Below are 14232 nucleotides of genomic sequence, written 5' to 3' on the forward strand. Positions count from 1 at the left end.
ATAGAAGATTTCAAAGGATTCGTATCTGAGCAGCTGGTGCCCGACAAGCGTGTATGTAGCCGTGTTATACTAAGGTATACCATGTGTGTGAAAGCTTATGGCTAAAAGTGGCTAAAAGGCAAAGTATGCATGAGCGTGGTGTGCGTGTGTGTAGAAGTCAACTGGAGGTGGTCCCCCGGAATGGAATCGGCGGAAGTCGACCCTTGAGCACTATGAGCGCAGGTGGCAGTCTGGGCCGAGGAAGTCGTGCTCTTCATCTGCCGCATCATCAGAGCTCTCTCTCGGCGCTCCATATGACATCCAATAATCACAGCAGCACAGTGGACAGGCGAAGATCCAGTCTCAGGGTAATGTCAAATCTTTCACACCCAGCTTATATTTTACGTATGCATATCCTCGCACGAGCCCATATCGAACATAGAGCATTGGATAAATCAGCCTTTTCCCATATTAATCCTTTTTCTCACAGCTCAAAGTCAGATATAGAATAAGGATGTCATGGTAGTCAACATATGATTCCATCACCTTCGTAACAATGTATTCCTGTTAGAATTTTTCTCAAGGCATCAAGGACCTCTGGCTGATTACCTGTTTTTCATCAGCATTGAGGAAGTAGAATTTGCATCATTCTTGAATGTTGAGAAATTTTCCAAGCCTGGAAGAAAATAAAATATTGCAAAATCTGAGAAACCGGGAGAATTGGCTTGGCAGCTTTATCCCTGCTATGTAACCTCGAATACTAGTCAAGTTCGAGAGAAAGATAAACCTTGCTTAGAGAGAATTTACATAGCACGCTTCAGTGTAGTTTTTGGTTTCTATGAATTTGAAGGTACATTTATAGAAACTTTGACATAAATAGGTACATTCCAAATAGAAATTTCTAGAAATTTTACCTTGAATATAAGCTGAATTTTATTTTCTGAGCTGCCTACTGCCTATTTTTGGCTTCAAGTGATATGAAATATAGCTTCACTTGTATGTAGAAAATCGAATTGCTAAGTTACAATGAACCTTCCAAAGCATCCTTCCATATTCAAATATTCTTCACGAGCATAATAATTATTTTGATATTTAATTCATCAATTCTATTATCTGCATGCAATTGCATGTCATTTAGCTTATCAAACACGCTTGCCAAGGAACAACTAGCATTTTGCACGCCACTGAGTGGAAGAAAGTTCGCAAGCCATATCTACAATCATAATTGTACAGCATATCAAACTGCCAAAAAATACCAGATTTTTTGGGAAAAACTTGAAACAAACATTATACATAGGTACTTAAACATAGAAACTATTTTTGGAATTTTTATCAACCTTTTTCCTACTCTTTCATGCTGAAGTTTGCGAACTTTAAACCTACACGCTGTGAGCTATAGGCTCGTAGAGTGAATAATAATTTTGCTGCGAACTGCGGATTGAACATTGACATCAGACTTTTTTTATCTGAGAAAAGTTTCAGCATAAAAAACATCATACATGCTTCAATCATTCGTTAATTTTCTACGCCAGCCTGATCCTCTCCAAATAAGTGGTCTGTTCCATAAAATTATGGGAAAGATCAACATCATAACCCAATTTCTAATATTTACTTCAATGTTCTAAATATCTATAGAATTTATACAAATCTGAGTTATGTGTACGTGACAGAAAACTATTATTGAGAAATTGAATAAACTTCACTAAAAAGTCGATTTGATGAAGATACTGTAGGTTTGAAAACAATGATTGATTATGATTAAAGATAATGGCAGAAAGAGTATCTCAATGTTCCGATAACTTTTCAAAGTGTACGTGATTTATTTATTTATAGTATCAACCGATTTTTACAGTGTGTTGAATTTTAAATATTTCAAATGCAGAATTTTGTGTCTTTTTGTTATCAAACAAATATTTTTAAATTGGATTGCAGTCGTTAATGATTGTAATATCTAAGAAAAAATTTGAAAGCTTTTTAAACTAGTTTTAAAACAGTATAAATGTATCAAGGTACAGCATACAAGATTTATAGAAACACAAAATATAATTTGTATTTTAAATATTTGTTACCAAAGTAATATTTAGCAATTATTTTACATTCCTAAAAAGCAGGGGTTCTAAAACTTAAGCAATAGGAGATAACGATAACAATAATTAGGACTTAAGATTAATTAATGTTAGATAACTGAAATAAAAGTAAATCAGCGAAGGCTTTTGAAGGTACTAGAAAGACTGAATGATACAAAAAGCCTCTGGGCAAGCACAATATTATGAAATATACTTTATAGAAGTAACCATAAACGATTAGTATTGAGCAACTACTGATAAATGGAAATTTGCCATAATTAATTGTAAACTTTGTAGTCTTCTTATATGTAAGTTAATTAGGTAGTCAAATTCTTATATGTCTGAAATTGTAAACATTGTACAATGTACATATGCAGTCATACTTGTAGCTTCCTTATATATAATGTAAGATATGCAACACTGGTTTACTGAGTCAATATGTACCAAGTATGTACTTAGGTATACTGGAGCGTAATTATTGCATTATTATGTATCAATACTGCATTATATATTGCTCCATAAACGAGCATGAGGCAGATACGAAGATTGTTGTAAATATATTATGTGATTTCAATGTGGATGAAAGTGTGGGTTCTTATATTTCATCCCTGCTATACTTTTCGTGGCGGAGTTTCCAGGTATGCGTCACTATACTAACATTTTCTTTCTCATTGTCTTTAGAAATATTCTTCTTTTGCTTAAAAGTTTGGAAAAAGTTTTACAATTTTTCTGAATAAATTTCTTCATAATTTCAAACCTAATCATACTCAATTTATTTTTATTTCCTTCTTTTGAGTTCAATGTACTATTCTCTTAAATTATTATCAAAAACATATTACACTGTTAAAAATTTCGGTTGGAAACTTCCACTACATGTATTGGAAGTTTATTTCCGAAACGTAAGGTAACGCTGCAATACACAATGTTGTAGTTTCAAAATTCTGGCATTGGTATGGTACCTTGCATGTCTTGGAATTTCATAATACAAGTCTAGTAGCTGGATATCTCGACACCTGTTAAAGAGAAAAATTAGAACAGCAAATGTAAATCATTTCTGCGAACACTTGTTCCTGGCAAACAAATTTCTGCCCGCGTGAAAAAAGTTTTCATGGCTCAAGCATGGCGAGAAACTTGGAAATATCTGTCTAAAGCATGGTTCACGGCTGAATGGCAGCATGGCGCAAGCCTTGCTCCTGACCGTTTTCCATGCTTAGGACACGCTAAACATAAATGAATATTCTTAAGAACATGTAAGTGTCAGGGAAAATTAGCCTGCATTAAAAAGGAAAATATCAGGTTTGCCAACAGCCGACACGTCTCTAAAGGGTAAGTTCGCTACCCGAGCGCGACCTAGTGCGCCCGGGTACTCGACTGACCATTTGGAACTGTTTTCATTATTCACAAAATGTAAAGTTTGAAAATGTTCTCGTCGAATACGTATTAAACTACATGTTGCTCGACCTAGTGCACCCGGATCGTTGACTCACCGTTTTAAGTAATTTTAGCTGTTGGTAATTTCCTTGTGTACAACTTTCGTCTTGTAAACTCTCTAATACATGGATTGGAATGCTGGACGATGACTTCACGATTTACAACACTTACAATACATGTATTGCAATTTCGTCATTCCAATACTATGGTTGCAATTTTACCTTACGCTTGTATTATAGAATTCTGGTAGATTTGTGGTAGAACTACAACATTTTTAACAGTGTAGATACAATCTTTGAACATAAGTTCTCTAAAGCTAAGTATGGGAACAATGATAAACGCGTCCGAAATATTAGGGTTTGCAGGTATTCGTTTGATTTTAATGAAACTTGATAAAATTATAGTGATATATAAGAGACATTGGAATTTTCTTAAATTATCGATATTTCGAAAACCGTGTTGCATTTCAATGATGTTCAAGAATATCACAGATGAAAATTTTGCGCTTTAAGATAACAACTCAATACATTTAAAAACTGTCTAGGATCACGGTTCTTCGGTATTATAGATTTTTCGGTCTCGCTTTTTTCGAGATAACTTTTTTTCTAGTTCATAATGAAATATAAAGAGGGGAAGCTAGAAAGGGAAATGGGTGATTTTAAAAATATCCCCTCGTTCTTTCCAACTGCCCTTCAATTCCATTTCGCCCTATCTTTTCGATCTTTCTTTTATTTTTAAAATGCATTCTTTTTTTAATAATTATGGGGTAACTTCCGTAATGTAAAAAAATTTTCAAAAATATTTTGAGCCTCAAATATTTCTTATGAAGTACTATGCTATCATCAATTTATATTCAAATTTAATTAACTCTTGCAATTCCTTATATTTTTGATAAGCGGGAATCCAGAGAAGTGTCCTGGGAGGGGGGCAGAAAATTGTATAGGCATGTTGTGTTTATACACATTAGGGCGTATCGAAAAAAAAGTTGTTTGCGCGAAGTTCTGATAGAAATGAAAACTTTCTTTTGGAAGTCAAAAACACTCCCCTAAAGTTTCATAAAAAAAATTCCTTCCGTCTCCGCAACGTAGATATAGCTGAAAATCACAAGAAACGAAGCACCTCTTCAAACTTGAGCGGCAAAAGTTTTTTGTTCAGATTTAAATGATCAAAAAAAAATAGTTCAAAGCAATTGGATTTATACTTGTATAGCGATATTTCCATTAAAATATTTTTTACCCTCCCTAATTGACTTTAAAGTTTCAAAAAATCGAAAAAAGTCGACTTTTTCGCTATATTCTTAGATTCATGGAAAATTTCGCGACTATTTGACTATATAATGTGTGATGCACGTTAATGACATTAAGGTGATTTTTATTAACTTTGAATTACAAGAAAATAATTAAAATTGATATATTGCTCTTTATTGTCAATAAAATTAATTTTCGGTCTATAAATGATCAGAAAAAATATGTCGAAGCAAGTGGATTTGTACTTAGGTAGCAAACAATTATTCAAATATCTTTTACCTTACCTAAGGGACCTTGAAATTTCAAGATATCGAAAAAAATCTACTTTTTCGCTTTTTTCTTAGAGTTACGGCAATTTTTTCGACTATTTGACCATAAAATGTCTGATATACGTTAATAAGAATGTATTTTCAATATTTTACACCAATAATATATGAAGAATGTCGATATTAAAATCATTTTTATTGATTTTGGATTACGAGGAAACATCTAAAAGTAATATATTGCTCTTTATTTCACAACAAAATTAATTTTTGGTGTCTAAGTGAGATAAAAATGTTTTCGAGTGTACCTAGATTTATACTTTTATAGTGAGGAGGTAATTTAAATAATTTTTATCTGCCAGAATAACGCAGAGGATTAAAAAAACCTCAGAGGAGGAAGCTTGCCAAGATGCGGATCTGACTTCTTTCACACACCTTTCCACTGTTTGAGTATGGCATGGAAGATGAAAAATGTCTTTGGAAATAAGATGAGTTACGTCCTTCGTTTTGAATTCGGTGAGATTTTCCATTGTCATCGATCTACTTAATGGCGGTTCCGAAATTTTTCACTTCACCCAGTCTATAAGTTCCGCGTAGTCTTTTGTGTCAAAATTCAACAAAGGATCCTCGAATTTCCTTAATTTTTATTTCCCAGTTGATTGTCTCGCAGAAATTATTCGAGACACTGCGAACTTGCGGATTTTCTGCCTTTCGTCACATAGAATAGCGAGAAGAAGATTTTCTGGGAGAGCAAATTAGGCTTGAATACATTCAGCGAGATCTTCCTTCAAATACGCACTCAAAGAAATGCTTTTCCAGAAATATTTCGAAATATCTTTAATAGATGGTTAAAACTTAATTTTTAAATACATTGGGACATATACTCTTGTGATGAATTAAACTGAAACTCTTAATTCAGATGATGGATTCTCTGTCCCAATGTAAGTTCGAAGAGTTCTACTTATTCTAATCAACAATCTGGTGTGCAATAATTTCCCTGGACTTTCTCGAGTAAGATCTTCAGAACGCTCTCCTTCTTTGATAGCATTCCATATATTTAGCAGGTACTTTTGATCAGAACTAAGATAATAGGTGTCAACTGCAGAAGAATTTGGACTCTCGGCAGCATCGAATTTTACAGCCGTAAGTTCTTCACAAGAAGCTAAGTTTTTCCGATTGGACCAGAAAAATCGTTAGTAACAGAAGTTCCTCCATTAAGTTTTATAAACAAAGCTTTGAATGGCAGCTCATTACCATGAAGCTGACACACTTCATTGTAGCTATTTACCCAATTCTAATTCTAGCAATCGAATTATACCTGTGTGTTTACCAGTGTTCGTAGGAAAGCCATCACAATTCACGCAATCTAGATTGGAGGTATTAATTTCTTTGTTAAAGAAAAACTGAAGAATGTGTCTTAAGTAAGTTCTTCCTGGTTCTTGAATGAGAGAAATATGTTTTTCTCGAAGAAAAAAGCCTTAATTTCTGATGCCAACGAGAGCTGCTCTTTCTGAAGTTTATGACGAATTTTTTTTCTTTCCCGATAGAGTTTACTCTTATCAAAAACTAAACCGTTTACTTCCGGAATGTACTTATTCACGTCGTGTAAAATTGCTGAAGCCAGTGAAGCAGCAGCCTGTATCCGATGCCGCATCTGCCACAGACTTTTAAAAATGTTGGACAGTTTAATCTTGTCTCATCCGTAAATTTATTCCAATAAGGGACCCATACATCCTCAACATCTTCTTCGGCGGGCTGGTAATCGTCTTTTACATTGTCATCCATAATCGAGCCACAGTAAGACCTATCACCTTTAATTTTCACCTTCTCACGCTTTCTTTGTATAACTTCTTCACTTCGATCTTGAAGTACATTAATCATCAAACGCTTCGACTGTACTTAATGATAATCTGACTGTTCCGAATCAAATTTCGGAAGAGACGTAAATGATATTCCCATTTGCCTGGAAGATCGCTGATCTGGGAGAAACATTCTGGCAGTTTCAGAAAGATCGATCTCACAAGTGCATGAAGCATTATCACACTTACAAGCCGCAATATCAAATAACTTTGATTTATTTGCACGAAAAGCATTTAATTTGCTTTTGTACTAGGAATTATCTTTATCTCTTCCATGCGACTTTTTCAATTTCTTTAACTTTTCTTGATCTGTTAGATTCTTTTTCAGTTCGAATTCTTTCGCATTCGAAAAAATACTATCTCGTTACATCAAAGTCTGTAGGTAATCTCCAGTTACTTAACTCACTGTATATTCCAATGATTGGGCATTCGCTTAACAAATCCATTGTTCAAACTCAAACCACTAAAAAATCACATACGATGTTTACTGAATTCCATGCGAAAAAGAAATTCTTTTTCAGAAAAAGGGGCTAGGAAAACTAAAATGTAAACAAAAGCCTGATGAGCCGTGGTGAACTGGTAAAATGTAAACAAAACGTTGATGCATTTAACAATTAGAGTGAACCATGTTTGTTTTGATTCTGGGGATTAGCGAGCGGACCGTGAAGGCATCAAAATATCATCTAATATTAAAAAATTTAATATTTTAGATTTTGCTAATGTCAGAAATCAGCATAAAAGTCATACTTTGGTAATTTAATGACATTATAACAAGCTAATATATGTTCCGTCAATTTTTTATATTTCTTTTTTGTTCAGAATTTATTTGAGGAAATATATAATACTAATGTGATGGTCACACGGTTGATAACTCATATAACTTTAAGAAAATAACGAAAAAATTCAATTATGTTTTTTAAATCATCTACGTTATTCTGGCCGGTTACAAATTATTTAAATTACCTTCTCAATGTACAAGTGTAAATCTAGGTATACTCGAAAACATTTTTACTTTATATAAATACCGAAAATTAATTTTTTTGTGAAATAAAAAGCAATATATCACTTTTAGATATTTTCCTGTGATCCAAAATCAATAGAAATAATTTAAATATCGACATTCTGCATATATTATTGGAGTAGCATTTTGAAAATACATTTTTCTTAACATATATCAGACATTTCATGGTCAAATAGTCGAAAAAGTTGCCATTACTTTAAGAAAATAGCGAAAAAGTCGATTTTTTTCTCGACATTTAAAAATTCCAAGGTCATTTAGGTAGGGTAAAAGATATTTGCATCATTTTTTGCTATCTAATTACAAATGAACTTGCTTCGAAATATTTTTTCTGATCATTTATATACCGTAAATTAATTTTATTGACAAATCAAAGAGCAATATGTCAATTTAAATTATTTTCTTGTAATTCAAAGTAAAAAAAATGATTCTAATGTTAAGATTCCTTGTATATTATTGTTGCAACATATTACAAATACATTCTGTTTTAACGTAAATCACACATTATATGGTCAAATAGTCGAGAAATTTACCAGGAATCTAAGAATATAGCGAACAAGTTGACTTTTTTCGAATTTTTGAAAACTCAAAGTCTCTTAGGGAAGGTAAAGAATATTTTAATAGAATTATAACTATATATGTATAAATGGACTTGCTTTGAACTTTTTTTATTGATAATTTAAATCTCAAAAAAATTTTGGTGTTCAAATTTGAAGAGGTGCTTCGTTTTGTGTGATTTTTAGTTATATCTACGATGCGAAGACCACAGGCATTTTTTAATATAAAAATTTAAGGGAGTGTTTCTGACTTCCCAAAAAAAGTTTTCATTGCTATGAGGTGAGTTGGAAAATGTTGGGCGTGGAGGCCGTTTCACCACCATTGTACAGGGAGTTCAAAAAGTTCCCGTACTTTTTTTCCAGCCATTATTTTTCCTTGCGATTATGAATTTTTGTTTTTTTCGATGGTTTTATTGAATTCCTCGTGTAATTTTGTCCCTAAAGAATGTTCTAATAACATCTTAATTTCAATTACGTGTGTGCTATGGATCGTAAAAATGTACACATCGCTTTTGTCCAGCTGCACAAGTCGAGAATGAAGACGGCAGATATCGTCCGGATAACTGGTTTTAAGAAGCAAACTGTGTACGACGCCGTCAAACGCAGGACCATTTCGCTCGCCCCACCACCCACGCAAATTTAACTTTTTTTCGTCCTAATATTTAGTGCGGAGTTTGTTCAAATTTGTACAACCAAAATTAGAATTTGTGCATCACCGAAAGTACCTTATTTCTCAGAAAAACACTGGCGAGGCCAGCGAAACGTTTCACAAATTCGAATTTTGGTTGTACAAATCTAAACAAATTCTGCACTAAATATTTGACCGAAAAAAAGTTAAATTTGCGTGGGAGGTGGGGCCAGCGAAATGGTCTTGTCAAGCGCTATAAAGAACCCGAAGGCACTGTGGATCGTCCTACTAGTGGTCGTCCGATTACTGTCACGACCCACGTGAATGTGCAGAAGATCCGTAGTCGCGTCCAACGAAAATCGTCGCCAGCTGTTCAAGAAGGGCCATCAGAAGACTGCGGCAGCGAAAACTATCGGTCGAAGCCATTCTCCTGCCTCCGTTATGGTTTGGGCCGGAATCCGTACCACAGGGAAGACGCCGTTGATTTTCATCGACAGAAATGTCAAAATCAACGCTGCGATCTATCAACAGCAAGTCCTCCGCGAAGTTTTGGAGCCTTCGGCAATGCAGCGCTTCAGCCCAGATGGATTTGTGCTTTGACAAGATTGGGCGCAGGCACATTCAGCTCGATCCATGATTGCCGTTTGCGAAGAGTTGTTTCCCGGTTTTTGAGGCAACAACGTTCGGCCGCCAAACTCACCGGACCTGAACCCGATGGACTATTCGGTGTGGTCCATCTTGGAACAAAAAATCTCAGGAACTCGTTACGCCACCGCAGACGCTTTTAAAACGGCTCTCATCTGTGCTTTGGACATAATTACGGTAGAAGAGTGTGTGAACATTGTCGGAAATCTTCGGACGCGACTTCGCAAATTTATTGAAGTCAAAGGGGGGAATTTTTAACATTTGATGTAATTTTCTTTACCTACATTTCTTTTTATTGTTTTAATCAATCTTTTGGTTCTGTATATATTGCTTTTATTAGTTTCTCGTAGAAAATATGGGCTGTTCAATTACCTAAGAAAAGTACGGGAACTTTTTGAACACCCTGTAGATCCGTGCCTGATATCTTATGACTAAGTATACATACTAGTCATAAATATTTGTCTTCTTTTTTCGATTTATAATTCATATTTACCTAACAAAGCGGACTGGAAATAAAATTTCTTTATGAGAGGTCCATTTCTTATTCTTCATAGTATCTATCATGGAGTAATAGTAAAGAGACCAAACAGTGTGTCGGAAATTTGGTAACCATTTTCCCGCACATATTTCGGCGGAGGACGTACGCTGACTTGTAAAGTTTCGCCTCCTTTACCCTGCCGATGAAAACGCACTGAAAAAGCAATAAAAAGACACTAGTCAGTGCTGATCCAGTGCTCTTTCTTCAGCACTACCTGTACCGCTAGTTTTCTATACCTGAGTTCCCTTTTAAGTGTCTATTTAAATTTTTAAACAGCTATTTTAACCTAATAAATATAGTCTGTGAGGTCATTGAAAATATGTGTTAGTAGTGTTTACTACTGCTGTCCAATGTAAAAACCTAGCAAGTGACTTTTTCCATAGGGGTTATTTTCTCCTGCGCATGTATCGGAAAATATTTACTATGGCAAATTTAATACCAGGGGTGTTAGTTGAAATTCGCCGGTTTTTTCAATAAAGAAAACACTCAATCCTCAAGGGAATCTCAAAAACATTTTATTCAAAGTATTGACCATTGGATTCTACACATTTTGCCCATCTTTCAGGCAAATCATAGATGCCATTCCAAAAAAACTTTTTCTCTTTCGAGGCAAACCATTCGACGAGACAATTTTCGACTTCTTCAAAATTGACGAAGCGCTGCTCTGCGAGTGAGTGTCCTATCGATGCGAAAAGGTGATAGTCGGACGGGGCGAGGTCTGGAGACTACGGCGGGTGCGATAATATTTCCTAATTCAATGCTTTTAATGTGTTCTTCACCACTTTAGCGGTATGAGACAGTGCGTTGTCATGTTGTAGGATAACTTTGCCATGTCTTTGAGCCCGTTCCGGCCGTTTTTCGATCAACGCATGATACAAATTGATAATTTGTTATCGGCAACGATCCGTATTCACCGTCTCACCAGGTTTTAATAACTCGAAGTACACCACACTACACTGGTCCCACCAACACAGAGCATTGTCTTACGGCCAAAGCGATTTGGCCTTGGAGTCGATGGACCGACCTCATCAGGTGAAAGTCATGATTTTTTCCGCTTCGGGTTTTCGAAATAGACCAGTTAAAAAGGATTAAAAATAAAAAATTAAAATTTGTAAAATTTTGAAATTATCTAAGAGAAGGTTAGAAATTCAGAATCTACGAGTTTCGGTTATTTCAGATATCAAACTTTTTGTTTTGGATGTTAAAATATTGGAATGAATAAAACGTATCTCGCAAATGGAATGAGATACGCCAAAACAGACAACATTTTTTAATTTAACTTCAAAGTATTATATTAGTTATATAAGTTATAATTATAAATATGTATAATGAGAAAGTTCATAAATTAAACAAAAATGTTAATAATTTGAAGAAAATTCTAGAAAGGGAGTTGGTTTGTTTGCGGCCTGGTACTGTAATCACTCTTCCTGCATGGTACGTGACAAATACGATAGTACAATCATATAACCGTCCCATCACTTCTCAGTGCCGTTTAGGTGCTGAAAATCAGCACAAACAACCACGGAAACAGCACTGAGGGCCCAGTGCCGTTCACCAGTGCTGTTTAATCGGCAGTTTAGAGTGGAATATCTGCGACTAAATTTCTGAAATTATATCATTTTTTACTTACTGTATTCTCCGTAATGTTTTATTTTCTCGCTTTATGCGAATGAAGTCCAAATCAAATTCACAAAAATACAATGTCCCATCTCACAACAAAACACTAGCAGTTGTCAATTCTCAACTCTCGCAGATATTTCACTCAAAACGAAGCGAAACTTTACAATTCAGCGTACGCACTCCCTTGAACTGTATCCGAAAATTCGAGGTTCATTTTTCATTCGCGCGCACGGTCTCCTTACTATTACTCCATGGTATCTGTTAACATAGGCAAAGTTTCAAAATCCTAATATAAATCAGCAATTGCATCCTATCAAATTGTAGTAATTGTCCCAATAATTCAACCATTGTAGTAACAGTTCTGCAATAATTATATTCGTAGCAGCTTCTCTTAATTTCTCTTTGCCAAGAATTTCACGTTTCCTATAATTCAAGTCATTCTAGCTTCAATCAATGATTCTAAGAGTTTGAATTGCATTTTTCCGCTTTCAGGGTTCACTCAGCAGAGCATTCGGTCTGCGACCAAGAAGTGAAAAAGCCTCACCATCCTCTTCTTCGGACACCGGAAGTCTTGCCAGTCAGTACATGAGCAGCATCCGCAGTAATTCTCCGCCACCTCCTCAACTTCCACCCCGACCAGCTTTGATGGCTGGAAAAAAGCATCGTAGGGTTAAGAGCATTGGAGACATCGAATACATAAGCAGTGCTGCAGTTAGTACACCTGTCTGACAAGAGGGAAGGCCCCACCATTTGGGGCCTTATCGGAGCTTGAGTGAACGTGGCTACTCTTCAGCCTCCTATTCTTCACAATACGGATCATATTCAGGCTACAGCAATGTAGTTTCTAGTGATTACTATCAGTATCAACCTTCTGGAAATGCGTATTATCAATTGCAAGGCGGATGTTATTCACCTCAGAACTCAGGACTACCTTTTTCTGGAGTTCAGAGGTATGGAAGTCTTGCTGAAGAAGCCTGGCCAGCCTCGAAAGATGAAAGACCAGTTTCAACTGGTATTTCGAAAAACTTCTCAAGAACATATTTGGCTTAGGTTTTTCTTGAAATTTATGCGACTGCTAAAAGGTACCGATTAGCTACTAGTTAATGAAGAGACAATTGGATTAATCAGGTTTTATGCGGGCTTCACAAATTTTATTCATCTGGCTTATTTATCTCATTTGGAGTTTAAATAATATATTTTGTAAATTAAAAATTCAAAACCTTAGATCAATGCATTCTTGAGCTGCTAAAAATGTAACACTTATTATTTTTGAAGACATTAACATTTTATTTCAAATTAACTTCATGTACCGTTTTAGAAATCTGAAATGTTCTGCGAATTCTACACTCAGAAAAAAGTTTCTTGTATTCAAAGAAAATCTCTTTGAATAAAAGAAAACTCTTAATTGGCTCTCAGTCAAAGAAAAGTTTATTTAATTGAAAGAAAGTTCTTTTGATACGAACAAAAAGCACCCCGCACAATTAATATTAAAATCCGGCCCCGGTCAAATTGGCTGAAATTACAATATAATATAGTTCAAAACCTCCTGATCAAAAAATCCTAATGGGTACTAATCCAAAAAAATCCAAAGTTTTTGAGATAGGTGGGTCTGAACGCAAAAAATATGGCCACAAGCGAATCTAATGTCCCCTTTGAAACTTAAAAATGAGGTGCAGATTTTTCAATAAACTGTGGTCAGCACAATCACTGAAAATACTAGAAACACTGGTAAGACCAGTCCAGCTAATAAACGCAACAAAATGGCGCTGTCCTTGTAATAATAGGCAAAATCATGGCAATCATGGCGCTGCCCTGGTAATGTAAATACTGTTCGAAATAATAAAAGTGGAAGATAGTTTAGTCAATGAATACAAGACGGTAGATCAGTCCAATTACCAAAGGGAAAGCCCCAGCTACTAAAGGCAATGTAATGCGACTGACATGGCAATGTGAAGATTTTTCAAACTAATCAAGGCATTCTGGACTACCAAAGATATTTTGTAGCCCAGATAATTAAGACAAGACTATATGTTAGTACAACCAACAAAGGCTAGACATGTTATTAGTCTAGTCAGTTAAGACAAGACTGATCTACAGTCTTGTATTCATTGACTGAACTGCCTTCCACCTTTAATATTTCGAACAGTATTTACATTGCCAGGACAGCGCCATGATTTCGCCTCTTATGACCAAGACAGCGCAATTTTGTTGCTCTTATTAGCTGGACTGGTCTTACCAGTGTTTCTAGTATTGTCTGTGATTGTGCTGATCACAGTTTATTTCAAAATCTGCACCTCATCTTCAAGTTTCAAGCGGGACATTAGATTCGCTTGTGGTGATATTTTTTGCATTCAGCCCCACGTACCTCAAAATTTTTGGAT

The 14232-nt window shown here is 35.2% G+C and overlaps 1 protein-coding gene across 2 annotated transcripts in view; it reads left to right on the forward strand.

Moving 5' to 3' along the window:
* LOC117167570 (kazrin) overlaps positions 1-13505 on the forward strand; it is a 182226-nt gene extending 168721 nt beyond the window's left edge. For both annotated transcript variants that reach the window (XM_033352604.1, XM_033352605.1), the window contains 2 exons: positions 155-347; positions 12344-13505. In XM_033352604.1, the coding sequence (XP_033208495.1) occupies positions 155-347; positions 12344-12580 (430 nt within the window). In that variant the 3' untranslated portion in view covers positions 12581-13505. The remainder of the gene's footprint in view (positions 1-154; positions 348-12343) is intronic.
* The last annotated feature ends 727 nt before the right edge of the window (positions 13506-14232 follow it).

The sequence above is a fragment of the Belonocnema kinseyi genome, chromosome 2, assembly GCF_010883055.1.
Source record: "Belonocnema kinseyi isolate 2016_QV_RU_SX_M_011 chromosome 2, B_treatae_v1, whole genome shotgun sequence".
Classification (NCBI taxonomy): domain Eukaryota; kingdom Metazoa; phylum Arthropoda; class Insecta; order Hymenoptera; family Cynipidae; genus Belonocnema; species Belonocnema kinseyi.